The sequence below is a fragment of the Sander vitreus genome, chromosome 1 (assembly GCF_031162955.1).
Source record: "Sander vitreus isolate 19-12246 chromosome 1, sanVit1, whole genome shotgun sequence".
NCBI lineage: Eukaryota > Metazoa > Chordata > Actinopteri > Perciformes > Percidae > Sander > Sander vitreus.
This window is the reverse complement of record NC_135855.1, coordinates 19,625,431-19,652,907: the sequence shown is the minus strand read 5'-3', so window position 1 is coordinate 19,652,907 and position 27,477 is coordinate 19,625,431. Positions and strand designations below refer to the sequence as shown.

At 41.2% G+C, this 27,477-nt stretch overlaps 1 protein-coding gene across 1 annotated transcript in view; it reads right to left on the bottom strand.

Moving 5' to 3' along the window:
- The window catches only part of acsf3 (acyl-CoA synthetase family member 3), a 38,888-nt gene extending 11,925 nt beyond the window's left edge, over positions 1-26,963 (bottom strand). The window contains exons 1-7 of the mRNA XM_078247158.1: positions 26,898-26,963; positions 25,327-26,102; positions 21,836-21,991; positions 18,175-18,329; positions 17,216-17,361; positions 7,130-7,227; positions 6,623-6,749 (exon numbers count right to left, since the gene is read on the bottom strand). Of these exons, the coding sequence (XP_078103284.1) occupies positions 6,623-6,749; positions 7,130-7,227; positions 17,216-17,361; positions 18,175-18,329; positions 21,836-21,991; positions 25,327-26,085 (1,441 nt within the window). The 5' untranslated portion in view covers positions 26,086-26,102; positions 26,898-26,963. The remainder of the gene's footprint in view (positions 1-6,622; positions 6,750-7,129; positions 7,228-17,215; positions 17,362-18,174; positions 18,330-21,835; positions 21,992-25,326; positions 26,103-26,897) is intronic.
- Between the last annotated feature and the right edge of the window lie 514 nt (positions 26,964-27,477).

Below are 27,477 nucleotides of genomic sequence, written 5' to 3'. Positions count from 1 at the left end.
TTACATGTCATTTAGCTGACGCTTTTATCCAAAGCGACTTACAATTGCTACATACGTCAGAGGCCGCACGCCTCTGGAGCAACTATGGGTTAAGTGTCTTGCTCAGGGACACGTTGGTTGATGTATCGCAGTTGGAACTGAACCCAGCTCTCCCACACCAAAGGCACGTGTCATATCCACTGCACCATCACCACCCACTTGCTACTGTTGTCATGTGAAATCCTAATTAACTCCAGTTTTCCTTTCACAGCATTTGATGGATTACAACATTCTTTGACTGAAAAGCATATTTGTTTAAGCCTGAAGTACACTTCTGTGTTAAGGTGTTGCCATAGCTACAGTAGACACTGTAGCGGTCAAGTTGAAATTTGTTCCATAATGTAATATCACATCCAACATTTTAAGGGTTTTACAGGCCCAAGTTAGCAACAATTCCAAACCCAGCCGAATCTCTAAAAAAAATTAATTATTATTATTAATTAATATCAGCATAGTGAGTGATTTATACTTCTTTAGGCTCTGTCTATCAACTTGTTGTATAACTGCTGTAAAACCAGGTTCTACTCTAATGTTTAAGGTGATCCCAAACCATAAATTCAGAGTCACCTGGCTGTCCTCATAGTGTGTAGTCAACATGTTGTACATCTTTAGCTAGCCTCTCTTTGATACGCTACTGTATAAACTGTCTTCACTATCGACAATCACTACTCAATCCAGAAAGGCAAAAAAGTGCTTCGAGCTGACCGGTTACAATCCTTGTGGATGTTGCATGAGCTGTGTAGGCGATAACTATATTTTAATTGAGTTAATACGTGCACTGAAGCTCTGTATACCATCTCTGCAGACACCTAGGCCTGTGGATACAACCTTTTTAAAACCCATTAAATAGTTCCAAAAATGACCTATCATCTGCCAAAACTCCAAAGTGTTTTTCCTTTGTAGAGATATTTGACAGCCGTGTTGTGTTTATTCACGTCTCTGCACTAGCATCACTGAAGTATTTAAAGATGATCAGGAGATGCTTCTCCTCTGCGAGAAGGAACAAGTGGAGTCACAGTCTTACACCATGTTCTGCTAAAGCTCCATCGCTGTGGAGAGGAGAGCCTTATCTGCACAAAGATGAAAGAGGTCTAGATGTGAGTCATGCCTCTTCTCAGAGTGACTGTAAACACTTACCATATATGAATATTAATGTTCCACATTAAACCCCCGATGCCTAGATGGAAGAGTTAATGAGGATAAATAACAGACAGCCAAGCAGTGAAATCCCAGCTCTGACATTATTTATCATCCTTAACTTTTGTCACAGCTCTTTTTTTTTTTAGTAATTAATATCGTACAAGAAAGCACTTTGCACTTGGATGAGTGATCTAATTTGTTTAATATAATGCAATTAAAGGAGCTTGAATTGCTTTATATTCGTGCTGCTGATTATATTCTTTGCTGGGTTGCCTCTCCACCAGCAGATAGCACGCTGAACTTGAGGGTTGATGTCTGTCTCAGATCTGCCATGTTCATCAAGCAAACTACTTAACTGCCGTTTACATGCTCCTTCTCTGCACTGAATCACACAAATCTGATAGTCTACCACGACACATCGACTCCAGAAAACAGCCACCAATTCTAAAGGTTGAACACTGAGCAAACCAGATTCCAAAACTGACATTAGTTTTGCTTTTGAAAGGCTAAATATGTTTTCCCCCCATAGAATTGTCTTTTTTAACGTTTTCTGGAGGAAAATATACAGGAAACAAAGTGACAGCTGCTTTACCAGTTTGCCAACACTCCAGTGGGTTTAGTGGCTTACATGAAGCAGTGTTTAACTACATGTCCCTGCAACTGGTGTTAATAAAACCCAGATCACCGTGTGTTGACACCTTGGCTGTAAATGTTCCGGGGCCGACTGGTTTGAACAAAGTACTTTGGAGCGTGGGGTGTCAGTGAATCCCACAGGGAGCTTTGACATTGGAGTTAGGAGGACATATAGTTACTTGGGGGTAAAATATGACATTGGGAACACAAGAGAGGGATAAAGGCAGGGAAGAGGAGAGCACAGCTGGGAGCAAAATAGCGATGCACAAATGACTAGTGATGGCTCTGCAGGATATGTTTTTTTCTGTCCGTTTGTGGAGAATTTACCCTGCAGACCTGAAGCTCACCTTTACAGCTGCGGTTACATCTCTCTCAGTCGCACACAAGCAGACAAACAAACACACATGCTTTTACAAGAAGACGCACACATAAATTCTCAATCGAATTCCGTTTAACACTTGTCCTTTGTCCAATTAACCGTCTGTTTGAGACTGAAATCCATGAACATACAGTATGTTCATAATATAAGCCTGGCAGGTGCATCCTAAAATACTTGTGGAAATGGTTTTAGTCTAACAACTAAATCTCAACATGAAACTAAATAATATTTTGCCACATTTATTGCTAGTTCTGGCTTTTCCAGGATTCAGTTGGTTCACACAAGTAGGGAATAAGCAATTTACAGTGTGAAACTGAGGAAAAACAACCCCCTTGTTAACTTTTCTGCCTCTGAGCCCGAGTCTCTCTAAGTTCATCAAATAAATAATTAAACATCAGATAAGGCAGGGTTAATAGTTAGCCCCCAAACACAGCTTGTGCTAAATCACTAATGCCTAGCTTCCCTCTCTTCCCACAAGTCCTTATTAATTTATGTATTCATACATTTAGTTATGGTTTATTTCAGAACATCATAACTCATTCAGGCTCTCTTTGTTGGAAGGCACAGACTGAACCCAAATCTACTGCACTAATTTTAGTCTATCTCTTGCTCTCCTTTCACCTTTGTTGCCTCCGACTTGCTGTATTTACATGTGTACATCAAATCCAACAACAAAAGCTCTTGCAGTTTTGTCAACTTGAGCTGAATTCATAGTGTAGCTCTGGACAGCAGGCAATATACTGTACAATGAGCACAAAAAGAGGGTTAAAAAGGGCACGATGGGATCAATGTGCACCAAGATGTTTGCGAAGATGAGTGGAAGGAGAGGGCACTCGGGAGAAGGTGACAGCTTCCATATAGAGCTGCCAGTCATGCTACAAATCACCCACTCGCACTAAAGAAGACACCTCTGGCCAGCTGAGAACCTATTGATCTAAAACTCTCATGCTCCTTCTCCACTTCTTATACTCCCCTTTCCTTCTCTTTCCCTTTGTCTCCTCTTCCCATTGGCCTGTCAGTCTCCCCACTAAGCTTTACTTTCTTCTCTTCATCTTCCCCTCTGTCAGCCACACAGCACAAACAGAATGTGTTTTAAGACTGCAATGGATTTTAAACCTTTTTTTTTTTCTTCAGTTAAATGCAGTTCAATGCAGTTTTAGGTCATGAATTAAGTAGCCTGAATTGCTTGACTTAATCTATCTTTGGATAACAGGGAGGAACATGATTTTCTGCAACAGTAAGTGCATTTCCATCAACCTGTTCAACCCCAACACCGGAAAGATATTGCAAAAAAATTGGCTGAAGTGGAAATGTTGATTGCATTTGATAAAAAGAAAATGTGACAAAGTACAAAAGGAAACAGACTTAGCGAATAAATAAAGACGTACAAGCATGTGACTTAAATGTCCACTAAAGTTTCAGTTCCACAGCGGAGATAGCAAAGCTGGCAGACCAAAACATCAGATCTGTGAGGAGCGATGAGGAGACTGTAACCTTCCTCAAAATAACCCTCCCACTCATTTAATAACAGCATCTTGATATGCCTTCTTCTGTAATGGTTCAATGGTACCCAACTGGAAAATTAGTACTACTAGCTCTTTACCTTGATGCGCCTAATTCTAATATTCGCATAACAGTGATGGATCGAAACGTACATTCATTAACATTTTTGTTGTTGTTTGACATTTGGTTAAAATGTGCATTACATTTAAATACAAACTTGACTATTATCTCACCAAAGATTAAAGATTAATTAAAGATAATTGTATGTCGAAGCTCAATAAGAATATGCTGCAGAAAGCTGGGTTTTAAAAAGTGAAGTTATCAGTAAGGTTGTGACAAATAAATGATGTTTGTATCTTTCTGCATTATCATCTTATTAAATCAAACATTTGCAATTCACTGAAAAAGTTAACACATCGATTTTGACAGCCTAAGTTTAAAGAAAGTGTGTCTCAGTCAGATGCCTGAAAAGCAGTCTAGTGCTGAATACCTTTCAATTTCCCTCAATGACCTGAAAGTCAAATCTGCTCCGTGGGAAGTTGACACGAGATCAGCAAGAGTTAGCACGTCAGAGATGGAGTGTGATGATGAGACTGAGAGAGAGAAAGGTGGAGTGTGATACATGGAGCAGGTGTGAGGGTAAAAAAGGTAAGGCTGTGAGAGGGAAGGTAGGAAGCTAGGGAGAGGTTTACGTGCAAGGAGTTTCTATCTAACACCCCCCCCCCCCCCCCCTATTCAATTGAATACACTACAAAGACATCTAATGCTCAAACTGATAAACTTTATTGATTTTTGCAAATATTCACTCATTTTGAATTGGATGCCTGCAACACGATACAAACAAAGCAGGGACAGCGGCAACAAAAGACTGGGAAAGTTGAGGAATGCTCAAAAAACACCTGTTTGTAACATGCCACAGGTGAACAGGTTAATTGGAAACCGGTGAGTATCATGATTGGGTATAAAAGGAGCATCCCCAAAAGGCTCAGTCGTTCACAAGCAAGGATGGGGCGAGTTTCACCACTCTGTGTGAGCAAACAGTTTAAGAACAACGTTTCTCAACGTACAATTGAAAAGAATTTAGGGATTTCATCATCTGCAGTCCATAATATAATCAAAAGATCCAGAGAATCTGGAGAAATCTCTGCACGTAAAGGCCAAAAACCAACATTGAATGCCCGTGACCTTCGGTCTCTCAGGCGGCACTGCATTAAAAACATCTGTGTAAAGTAATCATTATGTAAAAGGATATTAACATGTGGGATCAGGAACACTTCGGAAAACCATAGTCAGTTAACACAGTTTGTCGCTACATCTACAAGTGTACAAGTTAAAACTCTACCATGCAAAGCGAAATCCATATATCAACAACATCCAGAAACGAACAACACACAGAAACGCTGCTGGCTTCTCTCCGAGCTCATCTGAGATGACGCAAAGTGGAAAAGTGTGCTGACAAGTCCACATTTCAAATTGTTTTTGGAAATCATGGACGTCATGTCCTCCGGGCCAAAGAGAAAAAGGACCATGCAGATTGTTATCAGGGCGAAAAAGAAACTGTTATCAGGGCGAAAAAAAAACTCTTCCCATTTCACACCTTTATATACATGTATATATGTGTGTGTGTGTGTTTAAGTTCGCATCAGAAAACACAGTCAGGTGGGTGGGCAAGGAATGTGTGATAGCTTCCTATTGAGTAGTCCATGGTGTGTGTGTGTGTGTGTGTGTGTGTGTGTGTGTGTGTGTGTGTGTGTGCGTGCGTGTGTGTGCGTGCGTGCGTGTGTGCGTGCCTGCCTGCGTGCCTGCGTGCGTGTGTGCTTGAGGCACTGGTCTGTGGGGAGCTGATTGCGCAGGCTCTCATTATGTGGCCAGTGGCTGTAATGGAGTGTGACAGCAGCGTGCTGTGCTCTGGATCTCTGTCCTTCCAGCCTGCAAAGCCAATTAAACACACTCTGCCCTGCTCTCCCACTGCCTCGCCAGCATCGCTCTCCATCACTCGCTTCGTTCTTGCTTTTTTTCACCCCCCGACCCCTCCTCCACCACCACCACCACCAGCTCTCCATCCCCACCTTATCCGTCCCCACTCTCTGGGGCCATCCTTTGTAGCAGACTCTCTCTAACCCTACCAACACCACATAGTTCTAGCTCTTTCCTTACTCTTTTGCTTCTGGCTCTTATTTCCTGTTGTCTACATAACAATCAAAAGCTCCAATTGCTTCTGCTGTCTCTCCTGCATCCCCCAGCTTCGCCTCTCCTCACTGCCCCCAAGCCAACCTAACGCCTGTCTCCTGGTGGCTTTGCAGTAAAGGAAAGCTCCTTTGGGGGTGCAGCAAAATAATTTCTGGGCCGCAGGGAGAGAGAGCCTCTGATGACAGCTTCCCTGTCTGCTGCCACACACACACTGAAGAGGGAGAGAGAGGGATAGAGAGAGCAATACTTGGTTTCTCTATCCCTCCGTTTCAAGACCCAGAGCAGTCACAACCACTTAGGAGGAAAAATGCCCTGCAGCACCAAAAACACACATAGTCCATTTATCACTACCTCATAGTCCCCCACAATGCACGCACACACACACGCACACACACACACACACACACACACACACACACACACACACACACACACACACACACACACACACACACACACACACACACACACACACACACACACAGTGTGTGAACACCTGGACTGGGCTCCTGGTTTTTTTAAGTGTTTAAAATCGAGCCCTGAAAGTGCAGTCTGCGGCAGAGACGAAAAAATCTTTTGACATCCTCCTCGAGTGAATGCCTCTAACAGTACAACTCATGTAGAGGCAATTAGTGGCAGACTTCAGTCGCTCCAAGGGAATGTGAGTGTGTGTGTGTGCATGTACAGTGCTAAAGTGCGAGTTAAGAGAACAGGGGAGAGGACAGGGCGGTTTGGTACCTGTTTTGAACCAGCCGTCATCAGAGAAAGACTCTCTGGTCTCTTGAGGTTTGTTCCAGTACTCCTGAAAGACGGACGGACCGCGAACCAGGAGCTCCCCTTCTTTCCCCTCCAGACCTTGACGTACCTGCGATACATTTACAGAGAGAAAGGAAGAGACCAAGATAGATAAAGTAGACCGCTTAAAAGAGTTTACTGCACTATCCACTTGATGCTGAGTGATGATAAAGCCAACAACAGCAAGACAACACATGCTAAACTGAATCTAACCTGCATTCAGAGTTATGAAGGCAAAATACTGTATTTCCATTGGTAATAAATACAGAAAAAAAGAGAATATCCCATATGTTATATTTATTTCTGGAACATATGAAGTTACTATCTGTATCCTGGCTTGTACAGTAGAATTTAGGGTTTGAAACTCAAAATCAATTACACTACTTTATGACATACTTTTGTTTTTTCTGTAGATAAATTGGCCTTATAACTCGTTCGTTCATTGATTACCTGAGTTTCGCGGTGATTGCCCTCCACAATAGTGGTGTTGGTTGTGTTACTCATGACAATCTGGACTTTGACACCGGGAAGAGGCAAACCTACAGCCCCTGTCAACAAATCAAGCAGAAACACACACAAAAAGTGCATGAGTACAAAGGGAAGGTAGACTATTAAAAGCAAGATGGGATGATTTGTGTCCTTTTTACAGGAGTTGAACAATAACCAGTGGAGTGATCGTCATCAACCTTCAGCGCAGGATTTCTACCACAGTGGGAAGGCTCTCTTCCAATACGGCATTAACCTCACAATGACAGCAGGGCATAACTGGTCACTAAATGGTTTGCTGAGCTCGTAAAACATTAAACTGAAAGCCATTCGTCTCAGTCACCACAAGTCAGCTTACTTGGACAGTAATGGGGATTTCTGTGGCAATGGCTGATGCAGCTGTTTTGTCCAACATTAAGTACACTCAAAAAGAAACTCCTAAAATAACTCCTAAAATGAGATATCAGGCACAGAATACACTCCAGGACATTGCGATCTATCAAAAGTATTGGCAGTCTTTTTTCAAATGACAGCAGCATCCTTGGCATTGGCAAGTCAACCCAAAATTTACAATATCAGTCTCCTCTGACACGCACAATGTCAATAATACTCCATACACCTCTATAATCCGCAGTCTCTACTATTTAGTTTTACGCTGTTGCTGACTCAACAGTGGAAGTCAGCCCTTCAGTCCAGACTACTGCTGAGTGAATAAGAAAAGGGGTGGAGTCGCCAGTTTGTTTAATGACTCATTCCAATGTACGCAAATATCTTATGGAAATGTTGCTTCTTTTGAATATGTGGCTCTTCAGCTGAGGTTCTCCCCTCGAGCTATATTTCTAAATATCTACAGGCCACCTAAATACTGTGCAACCTTCTTCGATGACTTTACTGAACTGCTGTCAATAATCTGTATTAACTTTGACTGTGTAATTATTGCTGCTATTGTGATTTTAACATTCATGTTGACAACCCCTAAGACAGAGGGACCAAAGAACTGTGTTGTGTTTTTGATAACTATGGACTGACTCAGCATGTGACGGAGCCCACACACAATAAGGGGCACACTCTGGACTTGATCATCTCCAAGGGTCTGAACATTTCCAAGGTTATGGTGACTGATGTTGCTCTCTTTGATCATTCCTGTGTTTTCTTTAACGGCACTATCTCTGTGCACACAAGTGTTCGAACAGAGGTAATAATAAAACGGTTTATCACTGAAAAGACCAGTGAAACATTCATTCAGCTTTTCTCCTCCTGGGTCTCAGTCAATGAGCTTGTAGGTAATTTCAATTGTAAAATTACAAATGTTATTGATGTCATTGCTCCCACTAAGGTCAAAGCTGTCTCTGGTAAGAAAAGAGAGTGTCGAAAAGCTGAACACAGGTGGTGAAAAACAAATCTCCAGGTCCATTATGACACCTACAAAGAGGGACTTCACATTTATAATTTGGAACTGAGGAATGCAATGTGGCCCTTCTTCTCTGACATTATCGCGAGAAACAATAATAATTCACGTGCTTTGTTTGTTACTGTTGATAGGTTAACAAACCCTTCAGTACCAGTAGCATTGGAACTTTTATCCACCAAGGCCTGCAATGAATTTGCCTCCTTCTTCAGTGACAAAATTCAGAAAATTAGTCAAGCAGTCAGTGCCTCCATATCAAGTACATGATATGTGTTGTCACAGTATCCAGGAAAAAGACAATTCAAATATGACGCAATTTTATATGATCAACCACAAAGACCTGGAGGACATTATACAACATCTGAAAACCTCCTCCTGCTGCCTTGATATTGCCAATGGGCTTTTTCAAAAATGTTTCAAATTCTTTGGTTTCAGATCTTCTATAGATTGTAAACACGTCTCTTCTTTCAGGTATTTTCCCACAAGACCTGAAAACTGCAGACATCAAGCCACTCTTAAAAAAGACACGTCACTAATGAGCAATTATAGGTCGATATCAAACCTTGCATTTTTAAGTAAAATCATTGAAAAAGCGGTTTTTTCAACAACTCAATCTTTTCTTGTCACTAAACAACAGTTTTGATGCCTTCCAGTCTGGTTTTCGACCACACCACAGCACTGAGACGGCTTACGATTAAAAGTGAGCGTTCAGCTTCAATCGACAATGTTAAAAACAACAGACAAAGCCAGAAATCTTAGTGTGGTCACGGACTCAGACCTGAATTTCAACAGCCACATTAAAACAATTACAAAGTCAGCATATTATCACCTTAAGAATATATCAAGCATTAAAGGACTTATGTCTCAGCAGAATTTGGTAAAACGTATCCATGCTTTTATCTTCAGTAGACTTGACTACTGTAACGGTGTCTTTACAGGTCTCCCTAAAAAATCAATCAGACAGCTGCAGCTGATTCAGAACGCTGCTACTCGAGTCCTCACTAAGACCAAGAAAGTGGATTACATCACCTCAGTCCTGAAGTCTTTGCACTGGCTTCCTGTCCCTCAAAGAATTAATTTCAAAATACTTCTGCTAGTTTATAAAGCACTAAACGGCTTGGGGCCAAAATAAATTTCCGATCTAGTGGTACACTATGGGCCACCCAGACCTCTCAGGTCGTCTGCTTTCTGTCCCCAGAGTCAGAGCTAAACAGCGGGAAGCAGCATTCAGTTTTTATGCACCACATATCTGGAACAAACTCCCAGAAAACAGCAGGTCCACCGCAACTCTCAGTTTTTTTTAAAGGCTGAAGACCTTTCTTTTTTGGCGTTTTTCCATTACATGGTACCTGCTTGAGTCGCCTCAGGTACTATTTTTAGTATCACCTCCGTCGAGGTTCCAAGCGAGCTGAGGCGATACCAAAAGGTGATGTGAAAACCTGCAGACTACTGATTGGTCGGAGAGAATCGTCAATATTCACTGCGTCATCATTGCCAGCGACAGACGGGGGGGTCCTGAACACAGGGTTCATACGCATTTTAACCAATACTTTTCCATTACTTTTTCATGACTTTTCCATGACTATGTATTCCTGAAAATGTCAGACAACATTATACAATAAGAATTAAAATCTGTGTTAAAGTTTGCCCTCAGAGGTTTAACAATAAAATTAATGACATTGGTTCATAGTGGGATTCGTAATATCGTGCCCCGAATAGAACGTTGAGGTTAGGACGACGTGAAATACATTTATTAATCACATATTATTATGCTGTGTTAAAAAAAAAAATTCCATGACTTTTCCAAAACTTTCTGGGTCTTTTTATGTTTCAAAAACCTTTCCAGGCCTGGAATTTGCATTTTTTAAATTCCATAACTTTTCCAACTTTGTTTTTTTCAAAATGTATGAACCCTGTGAACAAACGCGCCATTTTTAAATAGTTTAGCCAGCAGTGTTTTTTTTTGCTGCCTCCAGCTTCTTTTGAAACAAAATTTGTCTCCTGGCTGTGGCAACAGCCACATGCCAAAAACAACACACCTTCGACGTTCTGTGTGTGTGTCGCGTTAGGTCACGGCAGTTTCCTGCGGTGTCGCTATGACGACCAGCAACGCTCGCTTCACGCATGAGGTGGTACTAAGTCTGCAATGGAAAATGGAGGATAGGGCACCGCGGCCGAGCCGAGCCGAGCCGAGCCGAGCCGAGCAGAGTGCATAAGCGCCATTTGATGCTGCCTTTTGTTAAAGGACAATTCTGGCGCAAAACGAACCTAGGGGTTATTAACAGATGTGTATCCACTCTGTCGCTCTCTGGGACATGTTTTCATGCTAATTGAATGAATTTGGAGCTTGAAAGACGCTAGCGCGGACCGCTGATTAGCTTACAACGCTAGTATTCGGGGCACAGGGAACGTAAAAACAAATCGCTATTTATACCACTAAAAAGGCTCAAAATATCACCACACTTCAACGGTAGCATAATGAGGGTCCCAAAATGTTAACCAAAGCATTGAGAACTTTATAAGTGTACCGACAGTTTATTGAACGAAGAGCTGCGGGAGCTCCGTGAAAGGACTACGAGAGAGAGAGAGCTACCGGTAGTCAATGCCGCAACACAGCCTCGTACTTCGGGAAACTGGTGGTGTACCTGTGGACGTTGTGAAGCTACGGTCACCAAACAGGAGTGTCTGTGCTGCAAGGAGTGGGACCTGTTGCGTCGCAATGCCCAAGAGACGCAGTGTTTGTACAGTCTGAAGATTTCCCCTCTCTGATAAACAGGGCTGTACTTGAAACTTTTTCGGCGACCCAGACCGGAGGGACCAGATGGACAGTTATCCACTGAGTAAGTACACTAGACAAGTTATGCAGAGTGCGATTATTTCAGATATATTGAGCAAATTGCTTTTGATTTTAGTTTGCATCGCCAGCTGTAAGTCATGACTGGTTTCCAAGACGGCGGTGGATTGTAAACATGAACGCGAGTGTCTTTATAATCTATCTTTTCAATAAACTGTCAACTTACAAAGTTCTCAATGCTTCGGTTAACATTTAGGGACCCTCATTATGCTACCGTTGAAGTGTGGTGACATTTTGAGGCTTTTTAGTGGTATAAATAGCGATTTGTTTTTACGTTCCCTGTGCCCCGAATACTAGCGTTGTAAGCTAATCGGCGGTCTGCGCTAGCGTCGTTCAAGCTAAAAACTCATTCAATTAGCATGAAAACATGTCCCAAAGAGCGACAGAGTGGGTACACATCTGTTAATAACCCCTAGGTTCGTTTTGCGCCGGAATTGTCCTTTAAATAATTGTTCATTTCTTACACTGCACTGTAACTTTTATTCTCGTATTTTTTATATTTTTAATTGTTTTTAACTGCTCTTAATTGTTTTATGTAAAGCACTTTGAATTGCACTGTTGCTGAAATGTGCTATACAAATAAAGCTGCCTTGCCTTGAGTGCTTGACAAGGCTTTTTATTGCGGCACAGTTGCATAAAAATGTGAGTGAGCCGACACATTATGAAATAACTCAAAACTGTTCGTAACTGTGAGCTGCAGTAATGTTTAAGTGAAACTATTAATAAGAATTGTGAGAAAAAAAAGTGTTACAAATTGAAAATACACACACATGTATGTACTGATGTCACCTGCGGCCTCAATCTTTGTGTGTGTGCAAGTGTGACCTCCTGAGTTAAGTAATTATAGCAAAGAGTGCACAGGGGATACAGGGAAGGTCTCAGTGGTCTTCTCTATGTGTGTGTGTGTGTGTGTGTGTGTGTGTGTGTGTGTGTGTGTGTGTGTATGTGGGCTATTATGCCATTCCACAGACCATTGCTCTCCCAATAAAAAGCAGGTCAGATCCTGATTCAAGAGTGATTCCCTCACTTCATATTGATCTGATCCACTCCAGTCCTCAATGGCAATGTCTATCACACACCATCACTTCAGTCCAGCAGGCTATCAGCTGACCGCAGAACCAACTGACCGCAGAACTGTTTCTCAGCGGAGAAGCAGGATAACGAACAAGCTTGATGCAGAAGGTTAGACAAGCTGAATCTAGCTAATTTATAATGATCAGTGCATCCTGAACTGCTGTGGACAGTGCGAACAAGGTTAATTTAGATCTAAAGCACACAGTGGCTCTGGTATCTTATTTTCATTAGACTGACAGTATGGAGGATAGAATAGATCAGGATCAGCTACAGCTGGAGGACATTCACTGCTTTGCTCAGACATTGGAGCAGGGTGAAGCTGCCAGTAGGCTTAATCAAACCTGCTTGTCGGGCAGTTGTATGCCTTTGGAAACCTCCCCCCACCTTTTTGACTGGAATTGGTAGGGCTGTGTGACAATCCAACATTCACACCCACTTAACCCTGTGATCGGCCAGCTGTGCGGAGGTGAGAAAGGAGGCAGGGTTTGAACTATTCTCTCTAGTTTTTCATTCGTTACACAACTATTTTTGTCACTTTTCAACAGCTGAGTGCAACACAATAAGGGGCCATCCACACGGAGTGGCTTTTTGGTGCAAACGCAAATTTTTAGCATCGTTTGGTCCACACGAATCCAGTAAACGCACTGCCTGAAAACGCACTTTTTTGAAACCGGGTCCCAGGGTGAAGAAATTCGGCTCCCTTTTGGCTTCGTTTGGACGGCGAAGCCGGCTTTTTATCGTATCGATGATGTCATCGCCACACCCCTCAACCTCTTACCGCAGTCCCGCACTAGTGCACGGCCACACACTACTGCGGTGAAGCTAAGTGAGCATATCCCATCTCAATGGTCAAACCAGCTCACTTCATCTAGCTAAATAGTTTGTTTCTGCTCCCTGACACTTCCCTCTGCTCTGCCGGTCCTGGATTCTACACAAGATATATTGATAACCTTATGTATCGCTAAAGTAGCTGACCGCTACAGCAGTGACGTAACGTTAACGTTAGCTGCTATGGTTAGCTAGCTGTTTATAAAGTGGAAGCTAGCTAGCTAATCTGTCTGCTTATCAACTCCTTGATCGGATTATAGTAACTTTTACCACGGCTTATTGTAGAAAAGCTACTGCAAGAAAAATGTGTAGATTATCAAAAAGACATTGGATCATTGATGTTTGTTTGACTGCCGATGTTAGCTAGTTAGCAGCACTAACGTTAGCTCTGCCAGGTAGCGCGCTGCAACCATGTCCGATGGCAGACAGAATTGCAAAATAAAAAGCAATCCAACAGCACATTATACAATGTAAACAAAGACACGTTTCTTTGCGGAGGCCTTTATAAAATGAGGAGTGGTGAAAGTTATTATAGTCCATGGATGTATTAAGAGAACATTAGTCTAGCTAGTCATGTTATGATGGGAAGTTAACTCTTCTTCTCCGTGTTTTGGTGAATGTCTGTAGCAGAAACAGCGCCGCCTATAGGCCTGAAATATGAAGCAGCGCGAGTAATTTACAAGGATCTACATGGAAGACGGGTAAAAGAAAAAGATTGTTTTGGTATGTGTGGACGTGGCCTATATGTCTTCCAGGAGAGATTGTCTAAAAAATGTGCACTGTTTGTTCTAATTTAAACCATATTGTGTCTCCCCCTCTCTATGATGGCTGGCTTTTCACTTCAAGTGTGGCTGTTTAGAACAACTATAAACATAATGTAAAGGGCCCACCCCCTTCAAATCAAGGCTGTCAGGGTCATTCTAATTAATGTGAAAGATTATTCAAGGTGTACGTTACTTAAAAGTTATATATATTTATAGGATAATGCTGGTTTAACTTGTGTCTTATTTTTTTGTTATTACTCATCAAATGATTGATCTGGGAACGTGGTTATATTGCAACATCCGATGGAGAATGAAATGATCACGCAGGTTGTTCGCAACAGTTTGGCCAGATTATCTAAACTACTCTTTTGGGAGGTAGAACTGAAACACATGAAATAAACAGCAGGTTTGGGAAATAATTCTATCATTCGTCTTTATTTTCAATCCAAATAAGTTTGGCTGATGTGTTTTGTTTCAAAACCATTCTTATCATCGTACAGCTTGTGTTTTTGCACCCTCAGACTTCTCAGTGATTAGCGATGTTAATGTTATTAGCGATCGGAATGATGGGCGAAACTATGAAAAAAATACTGAAAGTCTAAAAGAACTGAATTATCCTTTGAAACAAACTTGGTACAAAAGAGATTACAAAACCCAAACAAAAAAGGTCATTTTCTCAGCCACTCGTCCTCTTTTCCTCTGATCGGGGTGATGAGGTGTAGACCGAGTAATCTTTCTTGAGTTTTTGCCATCTATAAAATGACAAAAACAGACTTGTCTCCCTCAATGACAACGTCTTCAGGAGCTGCAGAAATCTTGGAGACTTGTAGCATTCCGGTCTCTATGATTCAACAAGATTGAGTGCCAATTTGAAGAGTACTTCCAGAAGTTATAAATGCTACATACTGGGTGGGAAAAGGTCTGTGTGGAGTGGAAAATAAATTACAAAGCTCCAGATAGCATTGTTCTACAGTTATTCTTCCAAGACATTAATGAAAGACATAGTGCTTTGGCTGGATGACATGAGGAGGAAGGCAAGACTCAAGGCTCTCTATATCAGTAAAAAGACAAAAAAGGCTGAAAAGTATCAAGACATTAAATGTCTTGATTCATTAAATTAAATCAATGATGAGATGGGAAAAAAAAGGAGGATGAACTAATCTCAAATATTTACATATGTGGGCAATATGACCTAGAAAGCCACACTGTTGTTAATCTGGAATGCTCCAAAACTGTAAGCTACACAACAAAATCAGGCCAATTAGATGATTTAAATACAGTAGAAAATTATTTATACAATTGCGGTCAATAAGTGTATTAAGAGCTGAGTTGTCTGCTACTAAGTTGGCGGAGGGGGGCAGAAAAAAAGAAAGTGAGTGTGTGTGTTTGTGTAAGAGAGGGGGGAGAGGGTGACTCCACTCTACTACTCTTCTGAGAGTGTTTCCTGTGGTTGCTATTGATCCATTTTAACCTACTTAAAGACAAGACAAGAACACAGACTGACTCAAACAGGCACAAACTGTCACACACACTCTCTCACACACTCTCACACACACACACACACACACACACACACACCTTCCACTAAAGTCTCTGTGCTGCAGTGGAAACATCAATAGAACCAAAGCCATTCGTAATAATCACCAGAGAGGACTCTAACACAGCCTGCTCAGTTTATGCCAAACATTACCTGACAAACAAACAAAACAATATCCCAACAAAACAGCAGAGAGAAGATTACCCAATCCACTTGCAAGCTAATTAGCTTTACCTGTAAGAGGAAGAGTTGGCTGGGGAACAGCAATGGAAAGAGAAGGTGGGGAGAGAGAGGAAGGGGGAACAGGAGAAGACGGGAGAAGAAAGCCACCACCTTGAGTCTGACCTCATTTCCAGACCTTGCCTTTGTTTCTGCATGTGTGAGGGAGGTGTCGTTGGGATCATGGGGTTTTACCTGACATCACACCAGAGAAAACTGCCTACGATCAAAACACAACACATTATACCGAAGTACTAAATCAAACTGGTGAGGGTGGGGAACAATATCAAGAGGAACGTTGCTAAGTGTGTGGTCACACCAACAGTTTGGTTTCTTTGGTCGAAAGTGCAGAATAATCCGGGAAAGGTGGCAGAATTAAACAAGGTGTCATTACTGCAGTGGCATCTCATTTGTAAACCCAGGCAATAATGCTGTAGTGTAAAAGATTGCACATTACTGTTTATGTAAAGAGAAATATGTCCATGGCATCTAAGAATCTGCTACATATTGAAATATATGAAACTTATGTTGAAATAATGATTACACCTAAGATCTAAATGTTTTAATAGACGCTCAGCAGATTTCACTAACAAATCAGCAAAATCACACTTTATGGGATCTACTATTATCAGTTACTCCACAATAACTTTCGATGTTGGGAGAAGAACGGAAGGCAGAACCCCCAATCCTCTGCTCTGTGAAGTCACTTTTGTTTTAAATAGTCTCCATGAAAGCCTCAAGCTCTGTCCAAAACCTTACTCACTGCCCATGTTTCCTGGACACAGATTTAAAAAAAGAAAATATGTTTAATGTGTTTATAGTAGAAGAAATAACTAATTGCAAGTGTGTTGATTGATAATCATAAGCTCGCCAAATCTTAAAAGTTAATGCCATTTACAGTTGGTTTTGTACTGTAATTTACCTTTATTGGTGTTCATACCAGTTAAGAGCACATAAGGAAATGTTGCCCTTGGTTTGTTTTATCATAATAGGGTTTCTAAGCTGGAGTAACTGCTGATTATCAGATGTCAAACATGTCTTGTCTTGGCTTCACTTCCTGCCGTTGATCCAGCAGATGGCTTGTAACCTCACCACAGTTTGCCTGGAAGAGGACCAAGACCTGCATCTTCAGCTGTCTTAGTGCTGTTAGTGTGTCGACACCAGCAGTGATTATTATCCACCAGAGTGAAGGAGTTACAATAAACAACTCTGAAACAGGTCTAGTTTAGTTTAGTTAAAGTTAGTTTACTTTTATCTTACCTTTTCTGGTTTCCCCCTATATGGGTTTTTCCCATAATGAGTACAAGTATAAGTGAGTGTGTGTGGGTTGGTGTATAAGTGTATCCAGTCAATCAAACTTGTGTACCTGGGATGCGTGGGCCCTTGAGAGGGTTGGACAGTGCCATGCCGATCTCTGTCATGCCGTAGCGTTCCAGCAGTGTGTGTCCTGTAATCTCCTCCCAGCGCTGCAGAGTGGGAAGAGGGAGAGCAGCCGAGCCCGAAACCATCAGCCTGGAGAGAGGAAGTGAGGGCCAGTCATGAGGGAAACACAACATGCTCCTAATAACACATTCCTAGGTTAAACTATGGTATACGAACGTTGTGAAACATGTAAATTTAAAGTCTATCAGGAATGAAAATTAACAGGGGAGCAGGTTAATAATGGCCTTGGAGGTTTATGAAATGCCTGTGAAATTTGAAAAAGGGGTAAAACATGTTTCAGATAATTAGGAAGACTATTTTTGTACATCCACGGTTCATATTATCTGCTGCGTTGTCAGACATTTGCATGTGATGTGAGTCAATGAGTAGAGGATTTTTTCCACGGTGTTCAGGGAGAACATTTTTGCATATTTTGATAAAAAAAAACATTAAGTTGTGGAAAGACATATCGGCACAACACAGCCAAAAGTGCGAACACTACAAATACCAGTGATGACACATAACATCTAACAATGTAAAAATGAGTAAAATATGCAATGTGTTATTACATTATTGCTGTGCATTATCAAAACATAGAGCTCTGCCTATATACACTTTGGACCAAAATCTCCTATAGGTGTTCAATTGGGTTTAGATCTGGGGACAGCGGGGGCCATAGAGTATAATTCATTCATTTATACACAGAATTTTCATACATGTGAAAACCATTCAATGACACTTTCGGCTGTGTAAGGTAGTAACTTGGTTATGTTTCCCCATGTATCTACGTTATAAGAGCGTTTCCTTTCATTTGTCACCAGTCTGTATATACACATACATACATTTATCCACAAATACATCAACCCATGAGTAAACGCCTGTCATTGATCCCACAGCCAGTACCTGATCCTCTCTTTGCAGACTGCTTTGACAAAGTCCTTGACGTGAGGCTGTGTGAAGTGCTGATCATAGTACTGGATCAGCTTAGAGTAGATAGTTGGCACGGCCATGAACACATTAACCAGGGGAGCCTTCGAGCTCAACAGCATCTCCCACACCTGGGACACAAAGAGAGAGAGACACACACAGAGAGATAAGCACAACATATAACTGAACAGGGAGGAAGGAAGAGGAAGATAAAGAAAGGCGAAAAAGAAAGAAGTATATCTGATGGATGGGGCCATGCAAACTAAATTATTACATCCAAATTTATTCTGTGAAAGTGCAATTTTTTTCTTTTATTTGATGTAATGCCCAGACAGTAGCCTCATACTAAATCTGTCAACACAACGGCAAAAAAGACAAGAAAAAAAGTCAAGATTTGTAAAGGTCAGAAGGAGGAAAACAGCAGACTGCTGTAGGGCAGACACGGCATGTTGGGCAGTTAAAAGGCCTTCTGTACAGCTACTTTTGACAAATGTGCTTTTTGACTGTTACAGAAGGAGCTATATCGTCCACTGCATCAAGCATGCTGGTTTAAACACAGGCGTTGATGTACATGAGCATACATTGTGAACTACATGCAAATATAAAAATACTGTTTAAATATCACATAAACTCACTTGTTCAAGGACACAGCTGTTTTACACAACCAACCCCACTCACTCCATCTCATCACGCATGCACGCACAGTCTGGGAACATCGCAGTAGACGATGGGAGGATGGGAAGACAGCATGAATTAAGTCTAGGTGAACGACAGCTTCTCTAAGTCCCGTCTCCCCCCACCCCGGGAGAGAAATGCTCCTCCCCAGCTGTCTTCCATTCCCCTCCCCTCTCAGTCTACTTATCCTCAATTCTTCTTTCATTCTACCTCCGTTCCCCGAGTGCTTCTTTTTCATTCTCTACTTTCATCTCTGACCCCACATCTTCCCTTTATCTTTCTTTCTCCCTTCGCTCCCTATCTCACATTCACTTACCTTCTCTCTCCATTTCGTAATTTCCTGCTTCACTGCCTCTGCTGTCTCTCTCGCACACGCACACACACACACACACACGCACGCACGCACGCACACACACACACACACTCATCTAAAGTAGCACCACATCCTTCTTAATGTGCCAGCAATTTCTAGACTCTTCCTTCCATTTCTCCTTTGAGTCATCTCGTCAAAGACTCAACTAATCTATTATCTATTTAACTCCTCTCACCTCCTCTGCCTCTGATAAACTAGCATTACTGAAATATAGACAAATAGAGCTGAGATGATCAAGGTTTGTCAACAGTCTAATCAGATCGGTATCCCAATTTCTCAAAACATTGTGGGGCATTCACAGTTCACCTGTACACATACAGAATAAAACTTTGTGCAGCGAGACGGATTATTAACTGAGTGTACCCTGACCATTCAGGGAGGTGTCTATCAAGTGCAGTGGAGCGCTTCCACCAAGTCCAGTCTGGAGGGGAGAGGAAGGCAATTTATGTCCGTCAAAGAGCTGAACTCCACCTAGGGGACAGGATGTGATGAGAGCCGGGGGCCACGGCCTGCATCCTAAACAACTCTATGATCGGCTCAGGCCTCAACACTCAACTCAATACATTTGCTAATTCTTCCTGAGAAGGGCAGGATGTTGAATGTGAATGTGTCTGTAGCACTGAGTATCAAAAACTGTCAGGGCATCAAAAGTTAGCATTACTACTAATTTACTTATTCTTTGATCAGCTATTTATGGCTAAATAAGGGTGTCACAATTTCGATTTTAATTCGAAATCGACCGAAATTAAGTCACAATCTCGAACTTCGAATTAAAAAATGGAATCGTCGATGCCGCCACGCCCCCATGTCACGTCCGGTCGGCTTGTCAAACGGAAAAAAACACACACGTGTTGAAGTGCTGCGAGTCAAACTCCTCTAACTTAGCTACAGCCAGTCAAAAGATAGCATGGCAACTGCAGATGCAGGAGACCCATCGACTTGAACCCCCCTCCTCTTTCACTAAAGTCGCCGGTGTGGAAGTATTTTGGATTGCCAGTGAGTGACAACGATAGCAGTGACAGCACCGTTTGGCTTAGTTATCAATGCCGTTAGCATCGTGGCTAACACTTTTGTTACTTTATTTTTTTGACAAATCGTTTTGGCTCTGCTTTCTAACATGATGTCATTGTGCTAACCGAGCACCGTTAGCCTTTACAACAGAGCCGCTTCACTACACTTGTTAGATAATGTTTCATGACAGAGTTCTCTGTTGATTTGTGTCGCTGTGTGCTCGTGGTGGGAAATAAATGTAAACAGAGAGCGGCGTATCGGGCCTTCAAGACCAGGCTAATGGTGGAAGTCACTCTAGTGGACAGAATATGTAACAACAACCACACGCTTATAGTGGCATTGGCAATGCATAAGCCTGAGTAGTGTAGTACATTTTAATAACAGGCTGCATTTGATCATTAAATCTTTGAACCGTGACCTTAGAATCGAAAATGTAACTGAATCGAGGATTTGGAGAATCGTGACACCCCTATGGCTAAATGAATCCTTAATGTGTTAGTTGCTGTGATGAACAAAACAATCTGACCAGTGCTGTGAACCCCAGGCAGAGTATCGGCCCCTGTCAGTTTGCAGCAGCACTTGACTTTTGTGTGATATACTGGATCACAATTCCTGCACTGAAATTTTTTGTCACTATCTACAGGCAAAATCAGAATAAATCAATGCCAGCCTCTGCTGCCCAGGCTACCCTTCAGAGATCTTAGGAGATAGAAGAGACAGACTATCGATTACTTCATCATCAATGCACTGTTACTTCAGGAGGAGGAGAATAAAGGCTTTTTTCTGAGGTTGAGAAGAGGGGTTTTGCGGTTTGGTACACAAGGTCAGGGATAACAGCTGAATACTGATATTACAGTGTAGCAATACCAATGTTGACAGATACATATGTCCTTTAAAGACCTTTCCTTTCCATCTACCTTCACTGCCATTAAGCTGTAGAGGTCCAGACATATACACACACACACACACACACACACACACACACACACACACACACACACACACACACACACACACACACACACACACACACACACACACACACACACACACACACACACACACACACACACCTCCCTTCTAAGGGCCAAACAAGCACTATCATCCTTCAATGTCAGCTCATCGATTGATCCGCTGCTTAAGCCCCTGCCGTGAGTCGGCATTGGTCAGATACAAAGCCACACAAGGCAATTCATCACTGAGCCCCAAACACTTAGTTTGACAGTCAGAGAGGGAGGAGGATGAGGAGAGACTGATAGAAGGAGAGAGGGAGCGGATATGAAGCGAGGAGAAAGGAGGGAGAATAGAAGAAGGGGAAAGGGAAACCCTGATAGAGAAATAGGGATTGATGTAGAAAAAGCTCACAGTCTTTTTCAACCCAGCAGAACCTTGTCCACACAATACCTCTGAAACTGAAATACTTCTTAGCCTTACTCTCAATGATTGCTTGGCTCTCACTGTCACCTCCTGAGCCTTGCAGCCGTGCAACGGGCTCTTTTGTTCGGATGTTTTAATGAAAAGGTGTTCTGTACCAAGGTAAAGAGTTAGAACAAAAAAGACACAGAGTGCAGTCGAGACCTTCTGAGGCTGGAATTCAGGCAGCATGACGCATGTGGCGCCCACCCAGAGTGGGCACAGCAGCTTGTTAACGATGCCATGCACGTGGTGGAGGGGCAAGGTGTGGAGGATGACATCATCTCTGGACCACGCCCACTCTGAAACCAGACACTGGACCTGAGGGTGAGGGGGGAGACAGGGGAGGGAAGAGAGAAGGGGGTCAGCAGCAGCAACCTCAATCAGCTTCCACTGTTGCGTACATTTTTTCTGATAATTTGTGGAGTTGTGTTGCAATTTAGGCCAAGTTGTTTTACTTTTTCTACCTAATTTCCTCCTAAACTGCTGTATTCACACCTCAATTAGTAATTTCCAGCTGCTGCAAGAATGACTTCTGACAACCCCTGCGGACAATGAATTTAGTTGCAGTTGGAGAGCATAATGATAACTCAAGATTATTAGAATATAACTGCATTATGGTCTACTGAGACTCTGTTGGTGGAGAAAACTGTATCATCTCTTCAACAATTAATGTATCCCTGCATAATGTGGAAACTGTAAGTATAGAAAAAACACCAACAATCTAGTGTTTATCATTTATGTTTTGAAATACCATCATTATAGCTGCTTTGAAATTAAATATCCCAGCATGATGTCATGTCATTGTAGGTTTTTGGCAGTTAGCAGGAATATAAGACAAATCACCAACAAAAAAGCCTCAGTTCAGTAAAGCCAAATGTTTTGTGTTTGATTTATCACATTTAAGAAGCCAGTTGTTGTTATTATGCAATACTACATGTTAAGTGTCATAAAAGGCCTGAATTGTAAATAGTGGATTGCTGGACTATTTCTCACAGAAATTAAGGATAAGAACATTGAAGTTCTTCTAGTAAAGTCAATTTTATTTATATAGCTAAAAAAAAAAAAATCACAAATTTGTACAACCCCTCTATCCATAGATCCTTGATTCACATATGGAAAAACTCCACTTACTCGCCATTAAGGTTCATTTAGTTGCCAAAATTAGATTTGATTATGGAGGGCATGGAAACTGATTGGACTTTATCCTTGTGCTCCTGAAACTACTGCCCGTGTATAATTGTGTCTGTAGAGTTTTATGTTTGTGACTGTGAATATCAAGTCATGGAGGAACATTTGAAATTAAATGTGTTACAATAGGCTTAATCTAAACACTATCTTTGTAAAACTTAATCTATTCAACTTCTGTTGCAACTAAAATGGATTATTTGTACCTTAGAGATTGAATTGCATTATATTGCATTATATTGCATATGTGTTTGGTTATTGTGTCCTGTTCACTGTATGTTTGTGTAAGCAGATAACAAAGTATAATCTTGCCTTGTTTATAAACAGTGAAACTTCCACCCCATGCTTCTGAATGTAAATGCAAAATAATTGATTTTTTATTTTGCCATTCACTGGGAGAAAGTTGCAGAATAGCTGTCTGTGTAGGCACTATCAGGCATTTCAATATCTAAAATGATGCAAAGAACATTTGGTGTAGGCCTATATATAAACATTGTCAAAGACATAAAAAATGGTGTAAGATTGGGATCAGATCTTACATTTGGAAGTTATATACAGTGGTGCTCATAAGTGTAGGAACCCATGCTAAAGTTGACTAAAAAGAGGAATAAAAAAAATCATCGTTTGGAAATTGATCTTAATGCCTTAATTAAAAAAAAAGAGGAAAAATCCAACCTTTAAGGACACCAATTTTCTTAGTGAATGAATAATGTATCGTAAATAAATAAATGTTCTTCCTTAAAATACAGGGGGCATAACACCCCTATGTTAAATTCCCATAGAGGCAGGCAGATCTTTATTTTTAAAGGCCAGTTATTTCATGGATCCAGGATACTATGCATCCTGATAAAGTTCCCTTGGCCTTTGGAATTAAAATAGCCCCACATCATCACATACCCTTCACCATACCTATAGATTGGCATGGTTTTATTTCAGTTAGCCTAATAGCTGGTTTGATTTGCATTGAGAGATGATTTTATGGAAAGTACCCCATGCCAATCTCTAGGTATGGTGAAGGGTATGTGATGATGTGGGGCTATTTTAATTCCAAAGGCCAAGGGAACTTTATCAGGATGCATAGTATCCTGGATCCATGAAATAACTGGCCTTTAAAAATAAAGATCTGCCTGCCTCTATGGGAATTTAACATAGGGGTGTACTTACTTATGCCCCCTGTATTTTAAGGAAGAACATTTATTTATTCACGATACATTATTCATTCACAAAGAAAATTGGTGTCCTTAAAGGTTGGATTTTTCCTATCTTTTTTAATTAAGGCATTAAGATCAATTTCCAAAAGATGATTTTTTTTATTCCTCTTTTTAGTCAACTTTAGCATAAACTTATGAGCACCACTGTATATAATTTATTTTCCTTCCAAGTTTGCCTCAAGTCTTCATGCACATTAACCTGACAGAAGAGCTTTCCAGTGACTCTGACAACCTGATGTTGTTGCCTTCCAAGACAGACTCACTTAATCATTCACTCACTCACTCACTCACTCACTTCCCTGGGCCAACCAGAGACAAATGCAGCTCTGCCTTCTTTAAGGAGGAATTTAATTTTCCACACTATTGGACATGTAGGTCAATTTCGCTTAAAAATATACAGGAAAATCTTCAGGAGATCTCTAATGGCATAAATTAGTGATTATTCAGAAGGCTCGACTGAAACAAAAGAGGAATGATGCTAATCAGGGAGTCAAATGTGGGTGTAGGGATGTCGAAACACTTCTTGCACTCAAAAACATGCATAAATTGAAGGGGTCTCTATTTGTTGAAGCTCTGGATAGTCTCTTTATAATCTCTGCCTGCACTGCATGACATATCAAATACCATGGTTTAAATAATGCAAATTTAGAAGACAAACATGTACAGCATGACAAAGAAAATGTACATTTCTTGCGTCGGAAAAGTTGATTTCTGACTCTGAGTCACTAATTTCTGAGCTTCCTACAAGCACCTCAACGCACCAACAACTACAGGTATAGTATGTTACCTAGTTAGATAGTATATTTGTAATATTAAATCGGAAAAAGATTTAAGTTTAATAAAGTCCCCTTGTATAAATTGAATATTAACTAACACAGAAACATTACACATATTTTAAATATTACAGGGCTGTTATCAATTAGGTAAATTAATTAAAACAGGATTACATAAAGACTATGGCGAACAAAAAAACATCTTTTTGTGTATGTAAAACAGTGTTATGTTTAGCTGCCATGAAGGTTTTGGATAACCACAGACAACCCACACTGCTCGTTATTTTAATTAGCCATCGCATTTTAGTCCATTAGCGCAAGCTGTACCATCTTTTGCTATATCAAAGCTGTTTACCACCTATTTGACTGCTGATTATCATGTCCTGTTCATCAAACTAGAAGCCTATGAATCTATGACAAAAAGAAGTTGAAATGTAATTTGCTTTGTCTCCAATGTAATTATGGTTTAAAAGACAACATTTACCATGGCTTGGATGCTGCTGTGTGTATGTAGAACTCCCTTGGGTCTCCCTGTGGTACCACTGGTGTAGATAATCATAGCTGGTCGATCCGCCCAGTCTGTGATGTCTCCTGTCTCCTTCTCTTGGGTGTCTGCCCCATCTAAAGTGCCCAGGTTAGAAGTAGGGGGCAGTGTCAGGCAGGGCAGCCCCAATCTCTGTGCCAGTGGCTCAAGGGTTTCACCATAGAGATGGCCGGCCACCAGCAGTGAACTCTGGGAATCAGAGATTATGTACTCCATCTCAGATTCAGGGTGTTTTCGGTAGAGGGGCACCGCCATCGCACCACTCATCCAAGCTGCCCACTGTGCCACTGTATAAGAAGCATCATTAGCACACAGGAAGGAGATTCGTTTTCCTTCTAGATGCCCAAAGTCAGAGTTGAGAGCGGTGCTGATTCTACCTGCAAGTCCTAAGCTGCTGCAATACAGTTGCTTGTAGCTGTGGCTGCCACTGTTGTCTATGATAGCAAGCTTATCTCCAAATGCTGGAGCCCTGGTAAACACTGGCTTGTGGTTTATCCTTGATGATGGTGCTTTAGACCATCTATGAGCCCCTCTTTGAACCACAGTTCCAAGTAGCCATAGCCCTGGCTTTGATGGGCTATACATTCTGTGAAGAGTGGCTTTCCAGTGAGGCCACTTCAGAGAGAGGCAGGCAGCAGAAACAAGTCCTGACAGCATGTTTGAGGTGTTCAGACCTTCCAGAGTCAGAACCTCTTGCATCCGCTAGTATCAGACATCTGTGAGTTGACAGGAAAAAAAAGCTTAGTTTTATCAAGTAGCACACAAAGTTTGACATCTTCTCCTAAAGGCAAATGCCATATGATTTTAAGTATCCTCCTGATCTCCTTTTGTAAAATGTAATCGACCAAATTGGCAATCACTTTTCCCTCAATTTCCATTATCTCTATCACACTCACTGCAAATGGCTTAATTGTGTTTCTTCTTCTATCATTTTTAAACATGGTGAGCAGAAAAAAGGGGTAGAAAGGGTAGAAAATGTGTTGATTAATTGAAAAATGAAAGGAGCACTCCATCAAATTAGTATTGCACTTTTCTTTTAAAGATGGAGGAATTACAAAAGAATAGATCGTACAAATCGAAGCTGAGAAATTCTGACTATTAGTCTCAAATATGGGTCAATCCCTGGACTATACTGGATCCTACATTTTCCATAATCCATTGCACGCACCCCACAACTCCAGTTTGTAACGCAGGCTTCCTGACATATGTAAATTATATTATATAAAATAGGATAATTATTATTATATTTTTTTATAATTGACTATAGGACCAGTTCAAAGTTTAAAGCTAATGCTGATCCCGTGACATTTGACATATTTTAACGTTAGCTAGGTCATGGTAACGTTAGGTAACTGAAAGTGACAGATGAAAGACGACCCCCGATACTGACCGGACCTCAGCCCAAAATACGGAAAATAAAAAGCCCTATTCTACAGCGAATAATATATCAATATTCCTACAGTAATAATCGTGCTCCGCTGTTCACATAATGTACTTTAGTTCATATTCACCTTGCCCAAAACATAACCAGTACGTCTTGGAGTGAAGGACGGCGCAACGGCATTACTCTTCCGGCATGAAACAAATTAAATGGTTCCTGCCTCAGAACTATACACTGCAATATACATCCATGCTGCAAACTCAGCTCTTGTGTGAAGACTGAGACTTAAAAATACAGTTTTTAATCGCCCAACATAGTGTTTTGTTACTTTGATGTCGTTTTACTTAATCTTACTTCACTACACGAATTGATCAAATGCACAATAACACAGATAATTATGAAATTTTATTGTTTTTAGGATTTATTATTTTAGTTGTTTTTTTTTTTAGATCATTCAGCCTTTTTGATATTTTTAAATGTTACACATGATCTGATGCAGTACTTTGCACAAGGGGCAACACAGTAATTTCAAACCTCCTTACAAGTTTCATTACATGCCCACAGACAGCTAGTTTCAGATTGATTACAGAGCTACTAGCATGACTTTCTTAAGCTTATTGGTTGGCAAGACCCACCCCCCTTTTTGAGGTCCCACAGATCCAGTGGAGAGGCTGGGGAAGGGAGAGTGCAGCATATACAACTAACCCACA